The sequence below is a fragment of the Hyperoodon ampullatus genome (assembly GCF_949752795.1).
Source record: "Hyperoodon ampullatus genome assembly, chromosome: 4".
Lineage (NCBI taxonomy): Eukaryota > Metazoa > Chordata > Mammalia > Artiodactyla > Ziphiidae > Hyperoodon > Hyperoodon ampullatus.
In genome coordinates this window covers 120,392,467-120,418,835 of record NC_136917.1, presented here as the reverse complement: position 1 = coordinate 120,418,835, position 26,369 = coordinate 120,392,467, and the positions used below count along the sequence as shown (strand labels likewise).

At 40.6% G+C, this 26,369-nt stretch overlaps 1 protein-coding gene and 1 pseudogene across 2 annotated transcripts; both read left to right on the top strand.

Annotated features, from left to right (window-relative positions):
- Positions 1-1,871: 1,871 nt before the first annotated feature.
- Positions 1,872-25,678, top strand: CENPH (centromere protein H; the record flags this gene model as incomplete). Its single annotated transcript, XM_079703637.1, has 9 exons — positions 1,872-1,996; positions 4,860-4,915; positions 12,586-12,634; positions 13,031-13,105; positions 15,668-15,724; positions 18,979-19,042; positions 19,373-19,424; positions 21,464-21,627; positions 25,167-25,678. The coding sequence occupies 9 exons, from the start codon at positions 1,872-1,874 to the stop codon at positions 25,260-25,262; spliced, it is 738 nt and encodes a 245-aa protein (XP_079559763.1). The 3' UTR covers positions 25,263-25,678.
- LOC307052208 (mesoderm-specific transcript homolog protein-like) lies at positions 2,978-4,575 on the top strand (annotated as a pseudogene). Its single transcript has 3 exons — positions 2,978-3,708; positions 3,954-4,145; positions 4,563-4,575. The product of its transcript is annotated as a mesoderm-specific transcript homolog protein-like (transcript).
- Positions 25,679-26,369: the final 691 nt, after the last annotated feature.

Genomic DNA, 26,369 nt, shown 5'->3' with positions numbered 1-26,369 from the left:
CAGAACAATTGCCCTGCCTTTTTTTTTTTTTTTTTTAATTATTTATTTTTGGCTGCATTGGGTCTTTGTTGCTGCGCGTGGGCTTCTCCTTGCGGTGGCTTCTCTTGTTGCAGAGCACGGGCTCTAGGTGTGCAGGCTTCAGTAGTTGTGGCGCATGGACTCAGTTGTGGCTTGCAGGCTCTAGAGCACAGTCTCAGTAGTTGTGGCGCACAGGCTTAGTTGCTCCGCGGCATGTGGGATCTTCCAGACCAGGGCTCGAACCCGTGTCCCCTGCACTGGCAGGCAGGAAGATTCTTAACCACTGTGCCACCAGGGAAGTCCCAATTGCCCTGCTTTTTAACATGAATTGTCTAGGCCATTTTTCTTGTAGAATGTCCTTCATTCCAGATTGTTGTCTGATTGTTTCTTCATAGTTAAGTTCAGGTTATGCATTTTGGCGAGAATATTGGTGATTTGCACAACTTATGCATCACTGGAGTCACGTATCAGATTGTTAAACACTACTGGTGATACCACATTTGATCATCTGGGTAAGGTGGTAACCACCAGATGAGTTTTGATGTAAAAGTGCTGTTCTATTTTTAGTTTTAACGTTCATTAACGATACTTGCTTTGAGTAATCTTATCTCACTGGGAGTGGGATGATGGTAATTATCTAATTTATCATCCATCCTACATTATTGGACATTGATTCTGATGCATGCTCAGATTGGAGAACCACTGCATAGTCTTCATCCCAAATTTGGCCGGTGGACACCTGATAGGCAACTGCTTAAAAGGATGAGATTGGTGTGAGATATTGGAAGACATCCCGATAAAAGCAGTTAAGTGCAAAAAGAATAGGGTCACTTTTTTGTAAAGAAAAAAGGAAGCCAAATGTTCTTCCAGGAATTTGGTAGCAGGAGTGGTGAACCTAACATTTTACATCCGACCGTGCCTTTGAACCTTTTACCAGGAGCTGAATTACTGATAATAGGAAGAAAGGGGAGAATTGTGTGAACAAGTATAACTCAGGGGCAACTCGCGATAGAAGGGAATGCTCGGCTCTGTTGTTCAGAGGCCCGAGCTGCTTGTGCTTGTGCGGCAAAGACTGTCCCCCTTACACGACTGACCATAGTGAAAAGCTACAAACCAGTCAGGCATTTATGTCCTGCGTTGCCCGGTCACTGCTCAGCCAAGAAAGCTCAATTGTAATCTGCCGGATCATCAAACTGACACTTGGGGGCACCCAACTCTGTTACGAGTTCGAATCTTACTGACAGTTGAATTTCAAACTGGAAGTCTGCACTGCCTCGTGGGGAGGAAGTGGGTATCTCTGAACTTGGGCCACTCTCTTCTCCGCAAAATGAGGGGCCTGGACTTAATGAGCTCAGAGCAAAAGTCTACCTAACCCTCCAATGTTTACCTTTGCCAGCCTGCCCGGCACAGCCATCTTCCAAGGCCGCGGATGGAAGAGGAGTGCTAAGGTGGGTCAGTAAGGGCTATCCCAGCTCCAAGGCTGAAAAGACCTGTGATGTCGGGGTTCTCCCCTCTAGGCCGCGGTGCCAGGAGCCGGGGAGTGCCCCCGAACGGTTGCTGCATATAGCCCTTAGCCCAGCACTCGACAGAGCTGACGCTAAATCAAAGTGCTTCCAACTTTCACTAGTGGTCTGTAACGGTTTTAACTAGTACCTGGGCCAGGCAGGGTAGAAGAAAGGACAGCAGCCACCAGAGACCTGGGCGGAAAGGGCGGGGCCCTGCGGAGGAAGGGGCGGGGCGGGGCGGAGCGCCATGACCCTGCGACCCCTTCCGTTGTCAATTTAGTGGCGGGAAAAGCGGCCCCTTGTAGGGAAGAGAGTACCGGTCCTGAGTGGTAGCTTTTCGCGCCGCGGATGGAGACGCAGTCCGAGGAGCAAGCCGCTGGCGAGACCGCGGACTCCAGAGGGGAAGACGAGCCGCCGCAGGTCGCCGGCGCCCAGGAGGCGCCTCCCGAGGACCGCATGACCCTGTTGCTCAGGTTGTTCCCTCTGGCCGGCTGGGCGGGAACAAAGTGGGCGTCGTGGCCAGGAGCTCCCCGCTTTTCTTAGAATGTCCAGGGTTCGAATTCAGCGTCGGTCGCTTAATGGCTGCGTGACTGCATCATTCACTTAAGCTCTTTAAGCCCCTTTCTTCATCTTGGCAAAGGAGAGAAAAATGACAGCTTCCCAGAAGAGTTGCTGTGGGCATTAAACGAGATATTCTGGAGTCAGTTAAGGGCCTTTAGAGCCTAGGGAGCTGTAATTAACGCCTCCTTTCTTACCCACTCATGCCCTGGGGCCCCGATTTTCAAGCCCTTTTGTGGGTTGCATCGAAGCCCTGATAACACCGGAGGGAGGTGGCTCCGCCCTTTTCTCTTATAGCTATGGCCCTTTTCAATGCAGAAGCTTCATTTGTTATATTTTCTACCAGGAAGCAACGTCTCTACGTTGCTAGGGCAAGATTTGATGAGAAAGGACATCAGTCTTTTACACCAGTGGGCAACTGTGGCCCTGGCCTTATCCATCCTACTCTGTTGTTGTGTGACCCCCTCAAGCTAAGAATAGTTTTCATGTGTGTAAATGGTTGGGGGGGGAAATCACAAGAATATTTAATAACAGATGAAAATTATGTGAAATTAAATTTCAGTCCCCTTAAGTAAAGTTTTATTGGAACACAACTTTCCTGCTTCAAGGGCTGAGTTGAGTAGTTGCAGCAGATACTATATGACTCACAAAGCCTAAAATATTTGCTATCTGGTCCTTTACGGAAAACAATTTGCAGATTTCTGTTCTAAATCAAAACAAAGTGATTTAAAAAAAAAAAAAGCTTTGTAAAAGTATTTTGGCTTTACCGCTGCTTTGAAAGGCCTTGCCTAATAATAAAAAACCTCACAACCTCACTTTAAAAATTCCCTCCTACCAGTGCACAAGAGGTTCCCCCAAACATGGAATCTTGTAGCCCAGGTCTTACCTGAATCAGGATGGGGGAATTGTGGGTCCAGGTGGGGCTATTGGCCATGCCTCTGCCTGTGGCTTATCTGCACGTTCTGCCTCCCCTCCCACCCCCACTTTCCCCTGCTCTTCACTCATGGAAATTGTCAGGGAAATTTTTCACCTACAAGGGACTGCACGTCTCCTACTAGGATTCTGTGGGTATGGTTGGAAGTCTGGAGATAGTCATGCTTCTATGTGGCTTTCCAACGTCCAGTTATGATTGGTACAAGATTTAGGTAGGTCAGACCGTCCAGTTTCATTCAGTGATCGCCCTCGATTTCTTTGGCGTTGGTGTCAGTGACAACCTGAGATCACACTATTCCATATTTGAGCAGGCCAGCCTCATGGAGGCACTTTGGCAGCATCTGGGGCTCCAGAACCTCAGGATCAACCTTTTTTCTCATGATTATGTAGATGTCTTTGCCCAGGAACTGTTCTGCAGGTTCAAGCTGATTTGATCTGGTCGGCTTACTATGAAGAGTCTCTGTCAAACAGAGTTGTATTTCCCAAGACCCACCATCCTCTCCTTCAAAGGCTTCTCAAAGATGGAGTCATGCTCTCACCCATTCTCACATGATTCGTGAACTTCTTTGTATTCTCTCAAGGTCTCACCCCAGTCTTGGGGCCATATACCCGACCCTCTGAGAGTGAGTTGTGGGACCTGTGGACAGGGATAGGCAACAGTGATGGGAACTTCGTTATCGACAGTCTTTTTTTTTTTTTTTTTTTTTTTTTTTTTTTTTTTTTTTTTTGTGGTATGCGGGCCTCTCACTGTTGTGGCCTCTCCCGTTGCGGAGCACAGGCTCCGGATGCGCAGGCTCAGCAGCCATGGCTCACGGGCCCAGCCGCTCCGCGGCATATGGGATCCTCCCAGACCGGGGCACGAACCCGTATCCCCTGCATCGGCAGGCGGACTCTCAACCACTGCGCCACCAGGGAGGCCCTATCGACAGTCTTTTATAGTATATCCATCAGAGGAAGAAGTTTAGAAGACACCGGGTCGGAGCTCTTGCTTTAACTATTCCCATTCATTTTATCTATGAGTCTTTGGATCTGGCCATTCCCTATCCAGAGTTCTTGGCGCCATATAGGAAAATGCTGCTGCAGTCCATTGTCAATTCTGGACGGCCATATTAGCCACTGTCCACAGCTAGAGTATCCCATGGCCTTCTTTTTTTTTTTGGCTGTACGCAGGCCTCTCACTGTTGTGGCCTCTCCTGTTGCGGAACACAGGCTCCGGATGTGCAGGCTCAGTGGCCATGGCTCACGGGCCCAGCCGCTCCGCGGCATGTGGGATCTTCCTAGACCGGGGCACGAACCCGTATCCCCTGCATCGGCAGGCGGACTCTCAACCACTGCGCCACCAGGGAAGCCCGTCCCGTGGCCTTCTTGAATGCATACATGGGCTTCATCAACTCCTGGAAAGAATAGCTTCCCTGTATTACCTTCCCCTATTCCCTTATTTGTTGTGTATTCCACTTAGGAAGAAATGCCCAAAAGGGGTCCTGGCTACCAAACACTATTCTCTCACAAAGGTCCACCTGACTCGTTTTGATCTATTTCTTTGTGTAGCCCTTCTCTTTAAGCCTCATTTCAGTGTGGCCCATTAAGAATAAATTTTAAAATCAAATTTTAAACTTTTCCTCACAGATGCTGTTTTTCTACTGTATTTCATTTTGAGTATTTTTCTGAGGCCTTAAATTCTTTATGCCCGTTTTAAATGAAATAGGCCAAAATGGAAGACCTTAATGCTATTTATTTATACTCATTTTGTTGCATCAGCTTGCAAAAAAGATGAGTTGATTTATAATATAGTAATGAGTAAAACCTCAATAAGTATATAACTTTCTTGTCTTTATCTGTTTTCAGGGTAAGAGCACAGACCAAACAACAACTCTTGGAATATAAGTCAATGGTTGATGCAAGTAAGTATTTTCATTTTCAAATAAGGTTTTGTGAGTTTGTTGATGAACAAAACTCCAGGGAAAACACCAATTTTACAAAAATTTATTTATTTAGGGAATGGGAGGGCCAGCATAATGCAGTACTATACCCTGTAAGAATGCAAAAAGCAGGCTTGCCCTGGCCCTAAGGAACTCATTAGGAATTCAAGAAATGTATATAAAACAAGTAAATAACAATACAGGACAATTAAGTTCTGTTGATCAGAGAATTGGGAAATCCCTGTGGGGGTTTAGGGTATCACAAAACTTGCTACCATCAACAACCTGAATATTAAATTAGCAGATTAGATGATTGTTAAGCAAGTGATCTGAGACCTATACTTTGAGAAACACTGGATTATCAGCATGAGAGCAGAAGAGGCATAAAGGCGTAAGTGAAAATTTTCAATTCTAAACACAGAAAAATTTTTAATTTATCTTTTAAAATTATTAATCCAGAAATCTCAGGGACCAAGAGAGTAGTAAAATGATGGTTTAGTCATCCTGAAATAATAACCACCTAATAGCCACCTGATTTATTGTAAACCCTTGGATCACAAAGATAGATTTTGGTTACTCTTTCTTTCCCCATGAAATAAGCTTAAAGAATAAAATCAAATAGTACACTAGGTGGAATCAAGAATTGTGGAGGGACTTCCCTGGTGGTCCAGTGGATGAGACTCTGCACTCCCAGCTCAGGAGGCCCAGGTTGAACCCCTGGTCAGGGAACTAGATCCCACATGAATGCTGCAACTAAAAGAACCCACATGCCACAACGAAGATCTCGTGTGCCGCAACTAAGGCCTGGCGCCTCCAAAATAAATAGATAAATCTTTTTAAAAAAAAAAATTGTGGGGCTTCCCTGGTGGCACAGTGGTTGAGAGTCCACCTGCCGATGCAGGGGACACAGATTCGTGCCCCGGTCCGGGAGGATCCTGCATGCCACGGAGCGGCTGGGCCCGTGAGCCGTGGCTGCTGAGCCTGCGCGTCCGGAGCCTGTGCTCCACAACGGGAGAGGCGGCAACGGTGAGGGGCCCGCGTACCGCAAAAAAAAAAAAAAAAAAAATTATGGAAAAGCCGAGGGACCTCATAGATGTCTTAACCACTTCCCTGAATCTGTGTTTGAACTTAGGTAATTTTTGAGCTCTGCTCAAGCTCTCTTTAAGGCCATAGATCTGAAGGCATTTCTGGTGTGTTTTCCATCTCCATTCCAGGGTTTCTAAAGTCATATTTTGCAAAAAACCAAACCAAACCAAACCCTAAAAAACTGGGCCCCCCAGCCTCTTTTCTGCTTACTGTAACTAGTAACTATAGGAAGTAGGATATGAACCAGGCCTTCTTGCCTCCAAAGCCATGTTTTTGTTACATCAATAATGCTTACCTCCTGAAAAAGAATATCTATTACATATATAAAATATATATATATGTGTGTGTGTGTATATATATATATATATATATATATATAACTCAATCACTTTGCTGTATACCTGAAACTGATACAACATTGTAAATCAACTATACTTCAGTTTAAAAAATGCTTAACTTAAAGATGGTTAGTAGGTCACTGCCTTTCCCCTGGAGGAATTAATGGTGTTCTTGTTTCCAAAGCCCATGTTCCTTGTATTAAACCAATTATGTTTACCTTAGAGATGAGAAGTAAGATATGCCTAATGCTTTTTCTGGCATGAGAGCCCACATAATAAAAAAGTATATTTTATCTTAGATGTTGAGGTATAGAGGGAAAGCTATTCAAAATTTGGACCATTGAAGAATTATCTCTATGAGTATTCCTGCACTCATAGTTGAATGAATTGATGCTAGGGATGGAGATATGGTGTTGAACAAGGCAGACTTTACCCTCATGGAGCTTAAATTCTATGTAGCAAAACAGGTAAGCAAAGAAACATGTGAGATAATTATGAGGTGGGGTAAATATGATGAAGGAAATAATGGTGTGATAAGAGGGAGTGTCTACTTTAGACAGAGGAATCAGAGATGGCTTCTTCGAGAAGATGACCTTAAAGCTAAAATCCAAGTGATAAAAGAGTCTGCTTCCTCATGCAGTTCTTGTTTTCCCTGTATAGATAATTTTATTTTTAAGGGGTTGTGACATCTGAAAACTTGAGTAGATTTAATAGTCCACACTCTAGAATTTCTACAACTAAAGGAGAGGACAGATTTGAAGCGAACCATAAGTAGTTAGGTTGTAGTCTTGAGAGAAGATATTTCTCTAAAATTGATTAGTGTTTTACCATTAAAAAATATATTACTGAGGGCTTCCCTGGTGGCGCAGTGGTTGAGAGTCCACCTGCAGATGCAGGGGACACGGGTTTGTGCCCCGGTCCAGGAAGATCCCACATGCCACGGAGCGGCTGGGCCTGTGAGCCATGGCCGCTGAGCCTGCACGTCCAGAGCCTGTGCTCCGCAACGGGAGAGGCCACAGCAGTGAGTGGCCCGCGTACCGCAAAAAAAAAAAAAAAAAAAAAATATATATATATATATATATTACTGACACTTTATTGCATGAAGAAATTTTTTTTACAGTAAGTGCATCTATTTTAAGGGTACAATTTGATGAGTTCTGACAAATGTATACATCTCTGTAACTACCACCACAATCAAGACATAGAACATTTCTGTCACACCTGCCCGTGCCACTTCACACTCAGTCCCCACCCTGACCCCAGCAACTATCAATTTGATTTCTGTTGCTATAGATTTGTCTTCTAGAGTAGTGCTGTCCAATACAGTAGCCAGTAGCTACAGGTGGCCTTTTAAAGTTAAGTTAATTAAAATCAAATAAAATTTAAAATTCTTTGTTGCACTAATCACATATCAAATGCTTAAGCCACAATGTGGCTGGTGGCTACCATATTGGACAGTGCAGATATTAAGCATTTCATTCATCACAACAGAACAGTGCTTTGGACAACACTGTTCTAGAATTTGATGTAAATGGATTTATATGGTATGTATTTTTTTGTTTCTGACATCTTCCTTTTGTGACTTAATTTGTGTAATAAAATTCACCATTTTTTTTTAGTTAATTTATTTTTTGGTTGTGTTGGGTCTTCATTGCTGTGCGTGGGTTACTCTAGTTGCAGTGAGCAGGGGCTACTCTTCACTGTGCTGTGTGGGCTTCTCATTGCAGTGGCTTCTCTTATTGTGGAGCACGGGCTCAGTAGTTGCAGCATGTGGGCTCAGTAGTTGCAATGCACAGGCTCTAGGGTGGGTGGGCTTCAGTAGATGTGGCACGCGGGTTCGGTAGTTGTGGCACACGGGCTTAGTTGCTCCGTGGCATGTGGGATCTTCCCAGACCAGGGATCGAACCCATGTCCCCTGCATTGGCAGGTGGATTCTTAACCACTGCACCACCAGGGAAGTCCCCTGTTAGTCTTTTTAAATTTTAGCCATTCTAGTAAGTACATAATGGTATCTTATGTGGTTTTAATTTACATTTCCCTAATAACTAATGTTGTTGATTATCTTTTCATGTCTTATTGGCAATTTATACATCTACTTTTATGAAATGTCCATTCAAATCCTTACCCATTTTTTAATTGGATTGTTAGTCTCATTGAGTTTGAGTTCTTTAATTATAACTGAATACATGATGTATTCTAGTAAACACTAAAGAATAAAATATTCACTCCTTTAAAAACAAGAATACAGTCCTTTTTCAGGTAAATAAATAAATATATATGTGTGTGTGTATATACATATGTATACATATATGGCAGAAATTTTCTCCTAGTTTGTTGCTTGCTTTTTTATTTCCTTAACAGTGTCTTTTGAGGAGCAGAAGGCATTAATTTTGATGAAGCACTATTTTTCACCCTTTTCTTTTGTGCTTTGTGGTTTTTGAGTTCTATCTAAGAAACTGTGACTACCCCAAGCTTGCAAAGATTTTCTCCTGTGTTTTGTTCTAGAAGTCTTAAAGTGTTAGGTTTAACGTTCAGGACTGTGATTCTTTTTTTTTTTTTTTTAACATCTTTATTAGAGTATAATTGCTTTACAATGGTGTGTTAGTTTCTGCTGTATAACAAAGTGAATCAGCTATACATATATCCCCATATCTCCTCCCTCTTGTGTCTCCCTCCCACCCCACCCTCCCTATCCCACCCCTCTAGATGTACACAAAGCACCGAGCTGATCTCCCTGTGCTCTGTGGCTGCTTCCCACTAGCTATCTATTTTACATTTGGTAGTGTGTATATGACCATGCCACTCTCTCACTTCGTCCCAGCTTGCCCTTCCCCCTCCCCGTGTCCTCAAGTCCATTCTCTATGTCTGTGTCTTTATTCCTGTCCTGCCCTCGGTTCTTCAAAACCATTTTTTTTTTTAGATTCCATATGTATCTGTTAGCATACGGTATTTGTTTTTCTCTTTCTGACTTACTTCACTCTGTATGACAGACTCTAGGTCCATCCACCTCACTACAAATAACTCAATTTCGTTTCTTTTTATGGCTGAGTAATATTCCATTGTGTATATGTGCCACATCTTCTTTATCCATTCGTCTGTCGATGGACACTTAGGTTGCTTCCATGTCCTGGCTATTGTAAATAGAGCTGCAGTGAACATTGTGGTACATGACTCTTTTTGAATTATGGTTTTCTCAGGGTATATGCCCAGTAATGTGATTGCTGGGTCGTATGGTAGTTCTGTTTTTAGTTTTTTGAGGAACCTCCATACTGTTCTCCATAGTGGCTGTATCAGTTTAAATTCCCACCAACAGTGCAAGAGGATTCCCTTTTCTCCACACCCTCTCCAGCATTTATTGTTTGTAGATTTTCTGATGATGGCCATTCTTAACGATGTGAGGTGATACCTCATCATAGTTTCATTTGCATTTCTGTAATGATTAGTGCATTTCTCTAATGAAAGGATGTTGAGAATCCATTCATGTATTTGTTGGCAATCTGTATATCTTCTTTGGAGAAATGTCTCTTTAGATCTTCTGCCCATTTTTGGATTGGGTTGTTTGGTTTTTTGATATTGAACTGCATGAGCTGCTTGTATATTTTGGAGATTAATCCTTTGTCAGTTGCTTCGTTTGCAAATATTTTCTCCCATTCTGAGGGTTGTCTTTTTGTCTTGTTTATGGTTTCCTTTTGCTGTGCAAAAGCTTTTAAGTTTCATTAGGTCCCATTTGTTTATTTTTGTTTTTATTTCCATTTCTCTAGGAGGTGAGTCAAAAAGGATCTTGCTGTGACTTATGTCAGAGTGTTCTGCCTATGTTTTCCTCTAAGAGTTTATAGTGTCTGGCCTTACATTTAGGTCTTTAATCCATTTTGAGTTTATTTTTCTGTATGGTGTTAGGGAGCGGTCTAATTTCATTCTTTTACATGTAGCTGTCCAGTTTTCCCAGCACCACTTATTGAAGAGGCTGTCTTTTCTCCATTGTATATTCTTGCCTCCTTTATCAAAAATAAGGTGACCATACTTGTGTGGGTTTATCTCTGGACTTTCTATCCTGTTCCATTGATCTATATTTCTGTTTTTGTGCCAGTACCGTACTGTCTTGATTAATGTAGCTTTGTCATATAGTCTGAAGTCAGGGAGCCTGATTCCTCCAGCTCCATTTTTCTTTCTCAAGATTGCTTTGGCTATTCGGGGTCTTTTATATTTCCATACAAATTGTGAAATTTTTTGTTCTAGTTCTGTGAAAAATGCCATTGGTAGTTTGATAGGGATTGCATTGAATTTATACATTGCTTTGGCTAGTATAGTCATTTTCACAATGTTGATTCTTCCAATCCAAGAACATGGTATATCTCTCCATCTGTTTGTATCATCTTTAATTTCTTTCATCAGTGTCTTATATAAGTTTTCTGCATACAGGTTTTTTGTCTCCTTAGGTAGGTTTATTCCTAAGTATTTTATTCTTTTTGTTGCAGTGGTAAATGGGAGTGTTTCCTTAATTTCTCTTTCAGATTTTTCATCATTAGTGTGTAGGAATGCAAGAGATTTCTGTGCATTAATTTTGTATCCTGCTACTTTTGGATTAACTTTTCTGTATGGTGTGTGCTAAGTAAGGATCAAGGTTCATTTGTTTTCCATATAGAAATCCAGTTTTTCTAGCACTGTTGAAAAGACTTTTCTTTATCCATTGTATATGTGTAGGTCTATTTCTGGACTTTTTCTTCTGTTCCTTTGAGGTATTTGTCTGTCTTTACAATGGTACCACACTGTTTGGATTACTGTATCTTTATAGTAAGTCTTGATTATCAGCTCTTGTAAGTCCTTCAACATTCTTTGTCAAAATTGCTTTGACTATTCTTGGTCCTTTGTTTTTCTATATGCATTTAAAATCAGTATGTCAATTTCTACAGATTTGACTGGGATTTGAGTGGGATCTATAGATCAGTATGGGTGAAATTGTTATATTAGCGATAATGATTCTCCCAATACATATAGATAGTGTTTCTTTCCATTTCAGTATTTTGTAATGGGGTCTTCCCTGGTGGCGCAGTGGTTAAGAATGCGCCTGCCAGTGCAGGGGACACGGGTTCAGCCCTGGTCCGGGAAGATCCCACATGCCACGGAGCAACTAAGCCCATGCACCACAACTGCTGAGCCTGTGTTCTAGAGCCCTCAAGCCACAACTACTAAAGCCCGTGTGCTGCAACTACTGAAGCCCGTGTGCCTAGAGCCCATGATCCACAGCAAGAGAAGCCACCGCAGTGAGAAGCCCATACACCACAACGAAGAATAGCCCCTGCTCGCCGCAGCTAGAGAAAGCCCACACGCAGCAATGAAGACTCAACACAGCCAAAAACAAATAAATAAATTAATTAAATTAAATGAACTTATAGTATTTGGTAGTGTTCAGTGTAGAGGTCATACACATATTTTGTTAAATTTATCCTTAAGTATTTTGTGGTTTTGTGTGCAATTTTACATGTATTTTTAAATTTTAATTTCCTATTGTTGCTAATATATAGACATACAGTTTTGTTTTTTACATTGATCTTGTTCATTTTTTACTCTTTTTCTATCATTCTAAAACTGCTGTCCGACGTGGTAGACATTAGCTCCATGTGACCGTGGAACACTTGAAATGTGGTTAGTCCTCATTCAGAACGACTGTAAATGTAAAATACGCACAGAAGAAAAGATTGTGAAATATTTCAGTAGTAATTAGAAATTGATTACATGTTGAAATGATAATATTTTGGATCTGTTGGGTTTAATAAGCTATATTAAAATAATTTCATTTGTTTCTTTTGTAGTGTGGAAATGAAATTTAAAATTACATATTTGGTTTGCATTTGTGGCTTACATTATATTTCTTTTTTTTTTTTTTTTTTTTTTTTATATAATCCTGTTCAGGGCACAAGTAGGGCAGCCCTTAATTTATTTATTTTTTTTTATTTTTTTTTTATTTTTGCGGTACGCGGGCCTCTCACTGTTGTGGCCTCTCCCGCTGCAGAGCACAGGCTCCGGACGCACAGACCCAGCAGCCATGGCTCACGGGCCCAGCCGCTCCGCGGCATGTGGGATCCTCCCGGACCGGGGCACGAACCCGCATCCCCTGCATTGGCAGGCGGACTCCCAACCACTGTGCCACCAGGGAAGCCCTACATTATATTTCTTTTGGACAATGCTTTTATAAAACACTACTAACGTCAAAAATTTATTTATTTGTAGATGAAGAAAAAACTCCAGAACAAATCATGCAGGAAAAGGAAATTGAAGCGTAGGTCATATTTTAAAATTTTAGTTGTGGTTTTTATAGATTTAATAATATTATCCATCTTATAGTATTGTCTTTCTTTTTCCTTTCCTTTTTTTTCCAAGTAATTTGTCATGCACGTATTGAGAAGTTGTTGATGTGGGATGTAGACTTACATGCACATGAGTGATCATATTAGCACTTTTGGCATCCTCCACACCTTAAGAAGATACTTAGCAAAGTATCATAGCAGGAATCAGTTTACCAAATCTGTAAATGCATAAGTGTGGGGAGCCTGTAGAATACTTTTATTTAGAGAACAGGCATTCTACTTTCTTCAAAGATTTACTTTATACCTTTATTCAAGTAGTTACTTTTTCTGATATTGCTGAAATTCTTTTGTTCATGCTTCTTTGGCAGTAAAATTGAAGAACTGGAAGAAGAAATTGAAGAGGCAAAAATTGCTATTGAAATGAAAAAGCTTGCGTTAGACAGGTAATTATTACCTTTTAAGTATGCAAAATGTGTATGGCTCAAGGTGGAGGGGATATTTTAACTAGTCTGAAGTAATCCATCAAAATGAACTTTAGATAATGGTCCCACGAATTTTGAGCCCTGAGAGAAAAGTTACGTCATTCATTAATGTCTTCATTTGAAGAAGTTACATAAGATAGGGTTAATAAGGAAATGTCAGTCAAGACAATTAAAGTGTGAGTTTAAATCTCATTCTGGGGCTTCCCTGGTGGCGCAGTGGTTGAGAGTCCGCCTGCCGATGCAGGGGACGCGGGTTCGTGCCCCGGTCCGGGAAGATCCCACATGCCGCAGAGCGGCTGGGCCCGTGAGCCGTGGCCGCTGAGCCTGCGCGTCCGGAGCCTGTGCTCCGCAACGGGAGAGGCCCCAACAGTGAGAGGCCCGTGTACCGCAAAAAAACAAACAAACAAACAAAAAATCTCATTCTGTGTTTGAAAGGATTATATGGATTCATTTACTCCAGTAACTTTTTCTTTTTTTTTTTTTGCGGTACGTGGGCCTCTCACTGTTGTGGCCTCTCCCGTTGTGGAGCACAGGCTCCGGACGCGCAGGCTCAGCGGCCACGGCTCACGGGCCCAGCCGCTCCGCGGCATGTGGGATCTTCCCGGACCGGGGCACGAACCCGCGTCCCCTGCATCGGCAGGCGGACTCTCAACCACTGCGCCACCAGGGAAGCCCAGTAACTTTTTTTTGAAAATATTTGTTTATTTATTTTATTTTTTGGCTGCATTGGGTCTTAGTTGGGGCACGCGTGATCTTCATTGCGGCACGTGGGCTTCTCTCTAGTTTTGGCGCTCGAGCTCAACAGTTGCGGCATGCAGGTTCTCTAGTTGTGGCTTGTGTGCTCAGTAGTTGTGGCTCAAGGGCTTAGTTGTCCCATGGCATATGGGATCTTAGTTCCCCGACCAGGGATCAAACCTGTGTCCCCTGCATTGGAAGCTCGGTGTCTTAACCACTGGACCACCAGGGAAGTCCCCAATTCCAGTAACTCTTAATGGAGTAAAAGAATTGTCATTGAGTTTAAATATATTTTTAATTTTAGGCTTTGCATATATATTTTAAAATTCATTCAACAAATATTTGAGTGCTTACTGTGTCGTAAGCTTTGTGCTGCAGCTGGCATACAGTTGTTAATAAGACAGACGATGGTCTCTATTATAGACTTATGATCTGAATTAATAATCTCAATTAAGTGAATGACTCTTAACAGTTTTTTCCTTGTATTTCTGGCCGTCCCAGATGAATTTATTTATATTTAATTGAAAAGTAGTTAAATCCCTTTTAATTGCTTCTAGCAGTGAACTTTTTTCCCTCATTTCATATGCTGGCTCATTATATAGATCATATTTTTTAACTAAGGTGACTTCAGAGCTATTAAGATATCCCCCTTTAATGAAATGACTAATATTGCTGAGCTGATTGCCTTTTTTTTTTTTTTTTTTTTTTTTTGGCTGCTTTGGGTCTTCATTGCCGTGCACAGGCTTTCTCTAGCTGCGGTGAGCAGGGGCTACTCTTCTTTGCAGTGCATGGGTTTCTCATTGCAGTGGCTTCTCTTGTTGCGGAGCACAGGCTCTAGGTGTGTGGGCTTCAGTAGTTGTGGCACACAGGCTCAGTGGTTGTGGCTCTTGGGCTCTAGAGCGCAGGGTCAGTAGTTGTGGCGCGCGGGCTTAGTTGCTCTGTGGCATGTGGGATCTTCCCGGACCAGGGCTCGAACCTTTGTCCCCTGCATTGGCAGGTGGATTCTTAACCACTTCGTCACCAGGGAAGCCCCTGATTGCCTTTTTATTATTATTTATTAGCTATTTGAATTTAAAAATAAATTACAGTGCTTGCTTGTACATAGACACATTTTAAAGTTCACAGTCAAGTATGGTTTTGTATTCCCTAACTCTACACATTTTGGGCCCATGTTGATCTCTGTAGTACCTTTTTTTTTCTTCCAGTTTTATTGAGATATAATTGACATACAGCACTGTATAAGTTTAAGGTGTGCAGCATAATGTTTTGACTTACATGCATCCTGAAATGATTATCACATTAGGTTGAATGAACATCCATCATCTCATATAGATAAAAAATTAAAGAAATAGCAAAAAAAAATTTTTTCTTGGGGTGAGAACTCTTAGGATTTATTCTCTTAACAACTTGCATATATAACTTACACCAGTGTTAAACATGTTTATCGTGTTGTACATTACATTTTGTAGTGCCTTAATGCTTCCTCACAGCCCCGCACCAAGGTGGACGGCTCGGAGAGCAAGTTCAGGCTGGGTGTCAGGTCTGCTCAGCCCCCCTCTCTGGCCATATGCACAACCGCATGCAACAGCCCCATCCATATTGGTGTTCCTTCATATTTCTATAACTTACTTATCAAAGTATTTCCCATATGATACTGTTTAAAAGCCTACTTTTGTTTTATGTTATATTTAAAGAGAAATCAATCGTTACTTTTTCGTATTTTTAAATTTTCTTTTTCAATGTACCCTGTTAACCATATTTTATAATGGAAGCTTTTTTCCTCTATAGGATGCAGCTTTCAAGTGCACTTAAAAAACACCTGGAGAAAATTAACACCAAGACTAGGTATGTTTTTTTGTTTGTTTTATTTTATTTTTTCTGGATTTGGCAAGGATGGGAATAAGGGAGATCTGCATAAGGACTAGTTCTATGAATTTTTTTTTTTTTAATTACCTGTCGCTGCCAACCACCTTTATCTGGGGAATAAGAAACATGACAAAAATTCTCTGAGCCCTTCTCATCATTACAACTTTTATAGTCCTGTTGACATTTTGTTTCATATGGATCAGGACCCTAAGAAGCAATGGAGGTTTTACCTATACAATCTGGGATTTTTTTTTTTAGTATTTATTTATTTATTTACTTGGCTGCACCAGGTCTTAGTTGCAGCATGCGGGATGTAGTTCCCTGACCAGGGATCGAACCCAGGCCCCCTGCATTGGGAACGTGGAGTCTTAACCACTGGACCACCAGGGAAGTCCCCAATCTGAGAATTTTGAAGGAAGATTGTTTTTGCTTTTAATAAATTTATTTATTTATTTTTGGCTGCGTTGGGTCTTTGTTGCTGTGCGCGGGCTTTCTCTAGTTGTGGTGAGTGGGGGCTACTCTTCGTTGCGGTATGCGGGCTTCTCATTGCAGTGGCTTCTTGTTGCAGAGCACGTGCTCTAGGCGCATGGGCTTCAGTAGTTGTGACACGCGGGCTCAGTAGTTGTGGCTCGCAGTCTCTAGAGCGCAGGCTCAGTAGTTGTGGCGCACGGGCTTAGTTGCTCCACAACATGTGGGATCTTTCTGGACCAGGGCTCGAACCCGTGTTCCCTGCATTGGCAGGCAGATTCTCAACCTCTGTGCCATCAGGGAAGCCCCTGAAGGAAGGTTTTGAAAGTTAACTTTCGTTTGGGATTTACTGTAAAACAGGAGCAATGCTATCTCATTTAAGCCAACAACAACTCAATGAGATAGGAAATATACTCCTCATTTTTGTATTGGCAGAAATGAGCTTGCATAGGTTCAATAATTGGCCCGGCAATCAAGGTCATCTGTAATCTGATCCTAAGCTCTAATCTTGTGATAAAATACCACCACCACCACCACCCCATTGTTGGCCCCGGAAAAGTACCAAGATGGATCTGGCACTTTCTCTATCTGGACGTCTTAGCCCTGACTGATACCCATTCCTCCCATATTCTATTTAACTCCAGGATTACATAAATCCTAAAATCTGAATTTGAACTCTCTAAATATTGCTCCCCCACGAAAGGAGAGCTTAAAACATTCTTGAGTTAAAGGAGTGCAGGATAGATTCATTGCATTGACACCAAAGACAGCACAAAGGCCAGGTAGGCTGAGGCAGCGCCTTCAGCCTGTCTTAAAGTTTACAACCACATATAGCTGTAACTAGCAGAAAATGAGTTCAGCTCTCAGGTCTGTGCAAATAGTCCCCTTTTTCAGCCTCCCAGGTAAACTCCTTCTACAGTGTTTCTCATGCCTGGCTGATTTTCAGGATAATTAGTATTTTCACAATGGTCACATTGCTGGTCCCATCCCAAACCTGCTGACTCAGAATCTCTGAAGATGGGGAGCTGGCAATCCACATTCAACGAGCCTTCCAAGGGATTGTGGCACTCTGAAATATGAGAACCACTATTCTCATCCAGTCTTATTTCCACCCTTTTACTCCAGCCATACTAAACTGCTTGATCTAGGTAATCTTCATAATTACACTCGAGCATTGAACAACCTGGGTTTCAACTGCCCAAGTCCACTTATATGCAGGTTGTTTGGGGTTTTTTTCAATAAATATGGCACCTGTATTTTCATTTTACAGATCTTTAGTTAACTAAGTATGGGGGAAGATTTGTGTTTAGTTAGAGTCACAATATGTGGAATCAGAAGAACTAGGGTTTGATCCAAACTGTTTCAGCTTTCTGCCCTTGGGTGAGTCATTTAATTCCTTTGCTTTTGAGGCAGAGATAGCAGTGCTCTTGACTGTGTGGGATGGTTGGTGTCCCTAACCACTCACCCCACCTGCATTGTTCAAGGTTCAACTATACTTTACATCTTTTAAGACTCAAGGATTTCCCTTGTTCCACCCTTTGCACAACTCTTAGAAGGGTTCATATCCATTACTGGTTGTAATGAAACCATATGATGGTTGTAGATTTATTTTTTCCCCCATAAGATTCTTTGAAAACATGTACTATGTTTTATTCTGTTTTATATTCCTGGTGCCTGGCACAGTCTTGCCATGTAGTAGTCACTCAGAAATACTTGTTGGAGGGGCTTCCCTGGTGGCACAGTGGTTGAGAATCTGCCTGCCAAAGCAGGGGACACGGGTTCGAGCCCTGGTCCAGGAAGATGCCACATGCCGCAGAGCAACTAAGCCAATACACCACAACTACTGAGCCTGCACTCTAGAGCCCACGAGCCACAACTACTGAGCCCGCACACTAGAGCCCGTGCTCCGCAACAAGAGAAGCCCCCACTTGCCGCAACTAGAGAAAAAGCCCGTGCGCAGCAACAAAGACCCAACGCAACCAAAAATAAATAAATTAACTAACTGAAAAAAAAGAAAGAAATACTTGTTGGAGAAATGGGGATAAAAGCAGTTTATTCACTGAAACTATTCTGTATGATATGACAATGGTAGATACATGTCATTATACATTTGTCAACTCATAGAATGTACAACACCAAGAGTGAACCCTAACCCTAATGTACATCATGGCCTCTCGGTGATAATTATGTGTCAGTGTAGGTTCATCATTTGTAACAAATGGATCATTCTGCTGGGGGGGAGGCTGTGCAAACGTGGGGGCAGCACGTACATGGGCTTCCCTTCCACTCTGTTCCGCTGCGAACCTAAAACTTGTCTAAAAACTAAAGTCTATTTCCAAAAAAAAAGCTATGTATTAGCAAGCTGTTAGGGTTTTTTCCCCCTAAATATGAGATTTTTAGAAATGTTCTTGGGGAATTCCCTGGCAGTCCAGTGGTTAAGACACCGAGCTTCCACTGCAGGGGGCACCGGTTCGATCCCTGGTCGGGGAACTAAGATCCCACATGCCATGCAGTGCGGCCAAGAAAAAAAACAAATGTTATTTGATATTCTTTGTTGTCTGTGAGCAAAAATTTTTCTAGGGAAGTGCATCTCTAATTCTAAACAAATTTAGTTTACATCAAACTTTGGTTCCAGACTTATTTTGTTAAACAATGACTCTCTATTGAAGTGTACAGTGAATATAATGAAAGTAAATATATACTAACTGATTTCTTAATTGAGTTTTTTTAACTGTTAATAAATCATATTTTTTATTCCTTTTCAGTGTGTTCATGGATAACATGAAACAAGTACTAAGTCTAAATAAATTAGTAATGAAATCACAGCAGGTAACTTTGAATATAAAGCTGCTTATGCATTCTCATGATTTCAGTAACATTCTTGCTGGTAACTGTATGTGACTAAATAGGATTGCCCAAAGAGACTGATATGGTTGGAATTCACTGTCCTTAAGTTTTCTCTCTTTTCCATAATTCCATTATTTCTGACTAGTTATCTACTTATCATTTAAGCTACTTTTCCTTTCCCTTTTGTTGTGTGGAAACAGAGGAATTGAAAACTGGAGCTCTAGAAAATATGAATAGATAAAATTCAGTGATTTAAATATTATAGGTGTGTTCTTAGGTTATGTGCCTTAATCTTTTTATTTCTAATAACAGGAAACTCGGGACTTGGAAGACAAATTGCTTGATGTTAGAAAGAAGAGATTGCGTATGTAGAACACTTTTTTTTTTCTTTTTGGAGAACACATTTTCACTTAATATGAAGATTGATAAGGCCAGATCTCTCAATCACTGAAAAAATTTTTAATTTTCTTAAAACTTTGGACATAGCAATTTAAAAAGTAGTATATAAAATGGATTTTGCTTGATTTGTTGTTTTAGAACTTTAAATCACAAAAATTAAGACATTCTCAGTGGGGGAAGGAATATCAAATAATACAAAAAAGTATAATGTGAAAGCCATACCTCCGTCCTTTGTGACCGCAGTTAGGAGTACATTATTCCAGGCCTTTTTCCACACCCATATAAATATATTTATATAAACATAATTTTTTAAAATTAATTTATTTTATTTTATTTTATTTTTGGCTGCATTGAGTCTTTGTTGCTGCGCACGGGCTTTCTCTAGTTGCGGGGCGCCAGCTTCTCATTGCAGTGGCTACTCTTGTTGTGAAGCATGGGCTCTAGGCGCACGGGCTTCAGTGGTTGAAGCATGTGGGCTCAGTAGTTGTGGCTCTCGGGCTCTAGAGCGCAGGCTCAATAGTTGTGGCGCACGGGATTAGCTGCTCCGCGGCATGTGGGATCTTCCCAGAACAGGTCTCGAACCCGTGTCCCCTGCATTGGCAGGCAGATTCTTAACCACTGTGCCACCAGGGAAACCCCCTAAACATAATTTTTAAATGATCACTTGATGCATATGGTTCTACAGCTTTTTAACTTAATGAACATGAGATGGCTTTTTGCATTGAAATGTTTTATTGAAATGTATTTCAGAAGTAACACATTCTTTATAAAGAATTTAGAAACACAAAAACATACATAGGAAAAGTTAAATTTTTAATTTTATCAAGAGATAATCGATCTTCAATGCTTCTTATTTATAAAATAAAATTGGCATAATTTTATTCTGTGTTGTAAACTGCTTTTTTCATTTAACAGTATAGGCATGATTTATTATTTTAAAATATTATGTAGATTTGCCTTTTTGTAAGTAATCTCAGGGTTAGAAGTAGTCCTGGTCATCTGATCTAATCACCCTTTGGCTTTTTTTCCATTGCATTCCTGTCAAGGAACCAACCTCCTGAGATACACCCATTTATGTTTTCAAATACTATCTGTCCCCAACTTATGATGTTTAGACTTAATGATTTTTTGGCTTTATGATGATATGCATTTACTAGAAACTGAATTCAGATTTTGAATTTTGCTCTTTTCCTGGGCTAGTAACATACTCCCATGTGATGCTGGGCAGCAACATCGAGCCCCAGCTCCTATCAGCCACGTGATCACAAGGGTGAACAACCAATACACTTACAACTATTAGGTTTTTCACCTTCAGTACAGTATTCAATAAATTACATGAGATATTTAACACATTGTTATAAGACAGGCTTTGTGTTAGATGATTTTGCCCATTTGCAGGCTAATGTAAGTGTTCTGAGCATGTTTAAGGTAGGCTAAGTTAAGCTGTGATGTTTGGTAGATTAGGTGTACTAAATGCGTTTTTGACTTAGGATATTTTCAACTTAAGATGGGTTTACCAGGAAGATTTCTAGTTTAGTTCTCAGAACATTTCGGGAACAACAAAAAAAATGGTTGATGGTATTTATCCCTTGAGAAGGGAATCTTACCTTTCCTTGAAAATTCATCTTGTTGATATTGTAATTTTTGTAAATAAAGGGGGGGAAAGTATTTCCTTACATATGTCTCCTGCTATTTTTTTGGCAACCCAGAGTAAGTCCTCTTTGACGTGATGCCACAGCAAACATTTGTAGACAGTATCATTGTCATACATACATACCTTGAACATCTCACAGAGGACATTACTAAGTATGAAATTAAAATATTGGTGTTTTGCACCAGAGGAATCATTTTCAGATCAAAATGGAACTGCAGCCTAAAATGCTGCTTATTAAAAATTTTCTCTTAACTGAAATAATCAGTAACTGTTCTGCTTCATAAGTTTTCAAGATTCTTGTTTATAGGAGTTATCATATATAGTATGTCGTTTTATTTTTAACCCAATAGAGTTAAAACAAGCTTCAGAAAGGAAGCTTTTAGAAATACAGACTGAAAAGAACAAACAGAAAGATGATTTGGGTAGTATGGAAAATTCGGGCAAGATAAAGACCATACAACAAAACCTGGAGATGGAGATACAGATTACTACAGTTATTCAACATGTGTTCCAGGTAATATTTTTATAAAATAGGAAGCGGGGTAAAGAACTTTTAAAATATGAATGGTTGTATTACTTTCAGGCTTATTTTCATTTAGTTTTTGATCTTACTAAATAATTCAGTACTGAATATCAAGCTGTTTACATATATCTTGAATTTATGTCTATTTAGCATTTAAGGCTTTGGTTTTTTGTTATAATTAGACCTTAGGCATTTATAAATGGAAATGATTTCAGCAGCTCTGTGGAGGCAGAATGATATAACGGTGGAGAGCATTAGACTTCAAGTTGGGAAGTGGGGAAAACATGGATGTGGGTGATGGGAATCTAGAGTTAAGATCCTGCCAGCTACTTAATAGTTGCTGAGGGACTTCCCTGGTGGCACAGTGGTTAAGAATCCGCCTGCCAATGCAGGGAACACGGTTCGATCCCCTGTCTGGGAAGATCCCACATGCCACGGAGCAAATAAGCCCTTGCACTACAACTACTGAGCCTGCCTGCATGCCACAACTACTGAAGCCCATGCACCTAGAGCCCATGATCTGCAACAAGAGAAGCCACCGCAATGAGAAGCCCATGCACCGCAACAAAGAGTGGCCCCCGCTCACTGCAACTAGAAAAGCCCACGCACAAATAAGTAAAATAAAATAAATTTTTTTAAAACAGTTGCTGACCTTGAGGAAATTATTTAACTTTTCTAAGCATTAGTTTCCTTGTGTAGGAAGAGTGGTTATTAGAACTAAAGGTGATAATTCACGTTAATCTGTTTAGCATAATGTCTGGTCGAAGCAAATTCTCAATGAATATTGGTAGTTATTGTCATGTCAGGGTTTTTTTAAATTTTTATTTTTTAAGCTTATTTATTTATTTTTTGGCTGTGTTGAGTCTTCTTTGCTGTACACAGGCTTTCTCTAGCTCTGGCGAGCAGGGGCTACTCTTTGTTGTGGTGCTCGGGCTTCTGTCTTCTCTTGTTGCAGAGCACGGGCTCTAGGCACAGGGGCTTCAATAGTTGTGGCGCGCAGGCTCTACAGCGCAGGCTCAGTAGTTGGGGTGCACGGGCTTAGTTCCTCCACGGCATGTGGGATCTTCCCGGACCAGGGATTGAACCCTTGTCCCCTGCACTGGCAGACGGATTCTTAACCACTGCGCCACCAGGGAAGTCCCCATCATGTCAGTTTTTAAATTTTATGTGTTTATTTAGCCTGAGGTTTTTCTTTGCTTTTTTTTTTAAATATTTATTTATTTATTTGGCTGTGCCGGGATCTTCGTTGCTGCATGCGGGATCTTTAGTTGCGGCATGCGAACTCTCAGTTGTGGCATGTGGGATCTAGTTCCCTCACCAGGGATCAATCCCAGGCCCCCCTGTATTGGGAGTGTAGAGTCTTAGCCACTGGACCACCAGGGAAGTCCCTCTTTACTTTTTTTTTTTTTAATAAATTTATTTATTTTATTTATCATTTTTGGCTACATTGGGTCTTCGTTGCTGTGCGCGTGCTCAGTAGTTGCAGCACACAGGCTCAGTGGTTGTGGCTTTCAGGCTCAGTAGTTGTGGCTTGTGGGCTCTAGAGCACAGGCTCAGTAGTTGTGGCTCACGGGCTTAGTTGCTCCACAGCATGTGGGATCTTCCCGGACCAGGGCTCGAACCCGTGTCCCATGCACTGGCAGGGCGGATTCATAACCACTGCGCCACCAGGGAAGCCCCCTCTTTACTTTTTTTTTTCTTTTACTTTTTTTTTTTTTTTTTTTTTTTTTTTTTTTTGCGTTATGTGGGCCTCTCACTGTTGTGGCCTCTCCCGTTGCGGAGCACAGGCTCCGGACGCACAGGGCCAGCGCCCATGGCTCACGGGCCCAGCCGCTCCGTGGCATGTGGGATCTTCCCAGACCGGGGCACGAACCTGTGTCCCCTGCATCGGCAGGCGGACTCTCAACCACTGCGCCACCAGGGAAGCCCTTCTTTTACTTTTTGAATTATAAAATGTCTCTGGAACTGATGAAATGAAATACTTAAAACTACCAGTTTTCAATTATGAAGATACCCAGTTAAAACTGCCAGTTATGTGTAAAGCATATCCTTATAGAACATGAGGTCTTATATCTCACCATAAGAAATTCTTTCCCAGGTCTTACTCCTATTTTTTAATAGCAGCGGGTGATTTGATTAGGAATAACCAGATCCCCTAGGTTAACGTCAAGTGGAAGATTGCATAATAAGTACAGAATCATTTTAAGTTTCTTTGGCACGTGTTCCTTACTACTGCTTTGAAATTTCTGTTATTCTGTGTTTCTTAGTTTTTATTCATATCCTCTAAATTAGTGTTAATTTTGATTTAATGAAACTATTGCTTTGTTGAACGGAATATAGCTTTGCCCAATCTTAGGAGCTCTCTTTGTTCCTAAAAGAAAAAGAGCCCTTAGTGGTGCAGTCATATTTGAATGCTTACCTCCACCTGCCTTTGTAAATTTGACTGGATTTATATATACCATCCCTTTCATTCACTTATAGCAAAAATGTGCCTTATATAGGCCAAGGTTTTTCATATTTTTATATATAACAATTCAATACTTATATTCTAAAATCTCTTTTAACAGTATTTCAATGAGTAATTCAGTATCATTGACTGCAGTTTTTAAAAGAATAATGACCAGAGTTTTCATTAATTATAACCCTAATCATTCCTCCATTGTCTACTGCAAAAATATTCTTCACCTTTGTCAGGGTCTTAAAGCTTTACGAGGGCTAAAAACTAAGCTCTTCTTTTACCTCTTGTAAAAATAATGCGTGTTACTTACAATTCAATTGTTTTTCACCATAGAAGTGCAAAATGAAATCTGAACCACATCTGCAATCTTTTTCCTTTAGGACACACTGCCAGTATCCTTAATAGGTAAAAACTATCCACAAAAAGTGGCAAAGCATAAAAATTGTTGTAAACATTGTAAATATTCCCTAGCATTATGTAGATCAAGGTTGAAGTCTTACTGAAAGTAGAAATGGGAATACAAGAATGCATTACTATTTTTTTCATCATCACAGAGTAAATGTTCACACCTAGTTCTGTAAATATTTGATAAGTGAAAGGATTTATTTTATTTATTTTAAAACTACCTTCTTTTTAAAAAATTTTATTTATTTGTTTTATTATTTATCTTTTGGTTGTGTTGGGTCTTCATTGCTGTGTGCAGGCTTTCTCTAGTTGCGGCGAGCAGGGGCTACTCTTCATTGCGGTGCGTGGGCTTCTTATTGCGGAGGCTTCTCTTGTTGTGAAGCACTGGCTCTAGGTGCGCGGGCTTCAATAATTGTGGCACACAGGCTCAGTAGTTGTGGCTCGCGGGCTCTAGAGCGCAGGCTCAGTAGTTAAGGTGCACAGGCTTTGTTGCTTCGTGGCATGTGGGATCTTCCCAGACCAGGGATCGAACCTGTGTCCCCTGCATTGGCAGGTGGATTCTTAACCACTGCGCCACCAGGGAAGTCCTGAGGATTTTTTTAAAATCTTGTTAAATTTTTAAGAGTACTTAGATCATTAATTAAAAAAATTTTTTTCTTAATTACAGAACCTCATTTTGGGGAGTAAAGCCAACTGGGCAGAGGATTCTGCCCTTAAGGAAACTGTTCTGCAGCTTGAGAAGAATCTCACCATGATCCAATAAGAATTCTGTTTTGATGTTTTTTTGTTTCTGTCTTTAATGTCATTTAAATTGCAAATTTCAAGTGAAATGCTTTTCAGTGTTTTTGGAACTGTTCTAATACTGCAGTGTTTTTATAGCTTAACAGTGGTACATGGAATTTACTGCTTTAAATATGATAAAGTGACTGGCATAATCTAAAAGAATCTGAAAATCTTAGCCTTGGAAGTGTCCCAAAAGATATCTAGTCCAGCTTTCCACTGAATGTGGACTTTTTTTTTTTTTAACAACATTCCTGTAAGTCCCAACTCTCATTTGGAATACTTCTCTGTATTTGTTTGTCAACCAAAATATTGGAAATTTAGAAAAGCATATCCACATCTTTATTTTTTCAACTGTCAATTGTATTTTATTCAAATAAATCTCATTTTAGTTCTGTCTCACTAGAGATTTTCTTTTGCCTTTTTAAAAAAAATTTGCGATATAATTGATGTATAACATTGGGTAAGTTTAAGATGTACAGCATGTTGATTTGACCACCATGGCATTAGCTAACACCTCCATCATGTTACATAATTATCATTTCTTTATCTTGGTGAGAATATTTAAGATTACCCTCTTAGTAAGTTTGAAGTATGTAATATAGTATTGTTAACTAGAATCACAGTGCTGTACATTAGATCTCCAAAATTTATTCATCTTCTAACTGCAAGTTTGTACCCTTTGACCACCATTTCCCCAGTTCTCTCACTCCCATCCGCATTTTTAAACAGACACCCAAATAAAGCACCTCAATCATGAAAAAGAAAGAAAAAGAAAAACATATTCAAAATGTTAACAGTTGTGGTTATTACAGAAAAATTGTGACTTTTTTCTTTTGTATTTTTATGTTTATCGTGCATTACTTTTATAAGTTAAAAAGAATAAATATTATTCTATCTTATTAAAAAATAGAACTTGCCACCTTTTATAGAATCCAATTCCATTTTTGGAAAACTAATTTGAGCTCTTTATTAATTTGGAGCTGTTGATAATTTTTATAGACACTGTAGTGTTTTCAACATTCTTTTAAGGTGGACTTTAAGGGATCCCTGCTCAGGGAACTAGATCCCACATGCATGCCTCAACTGA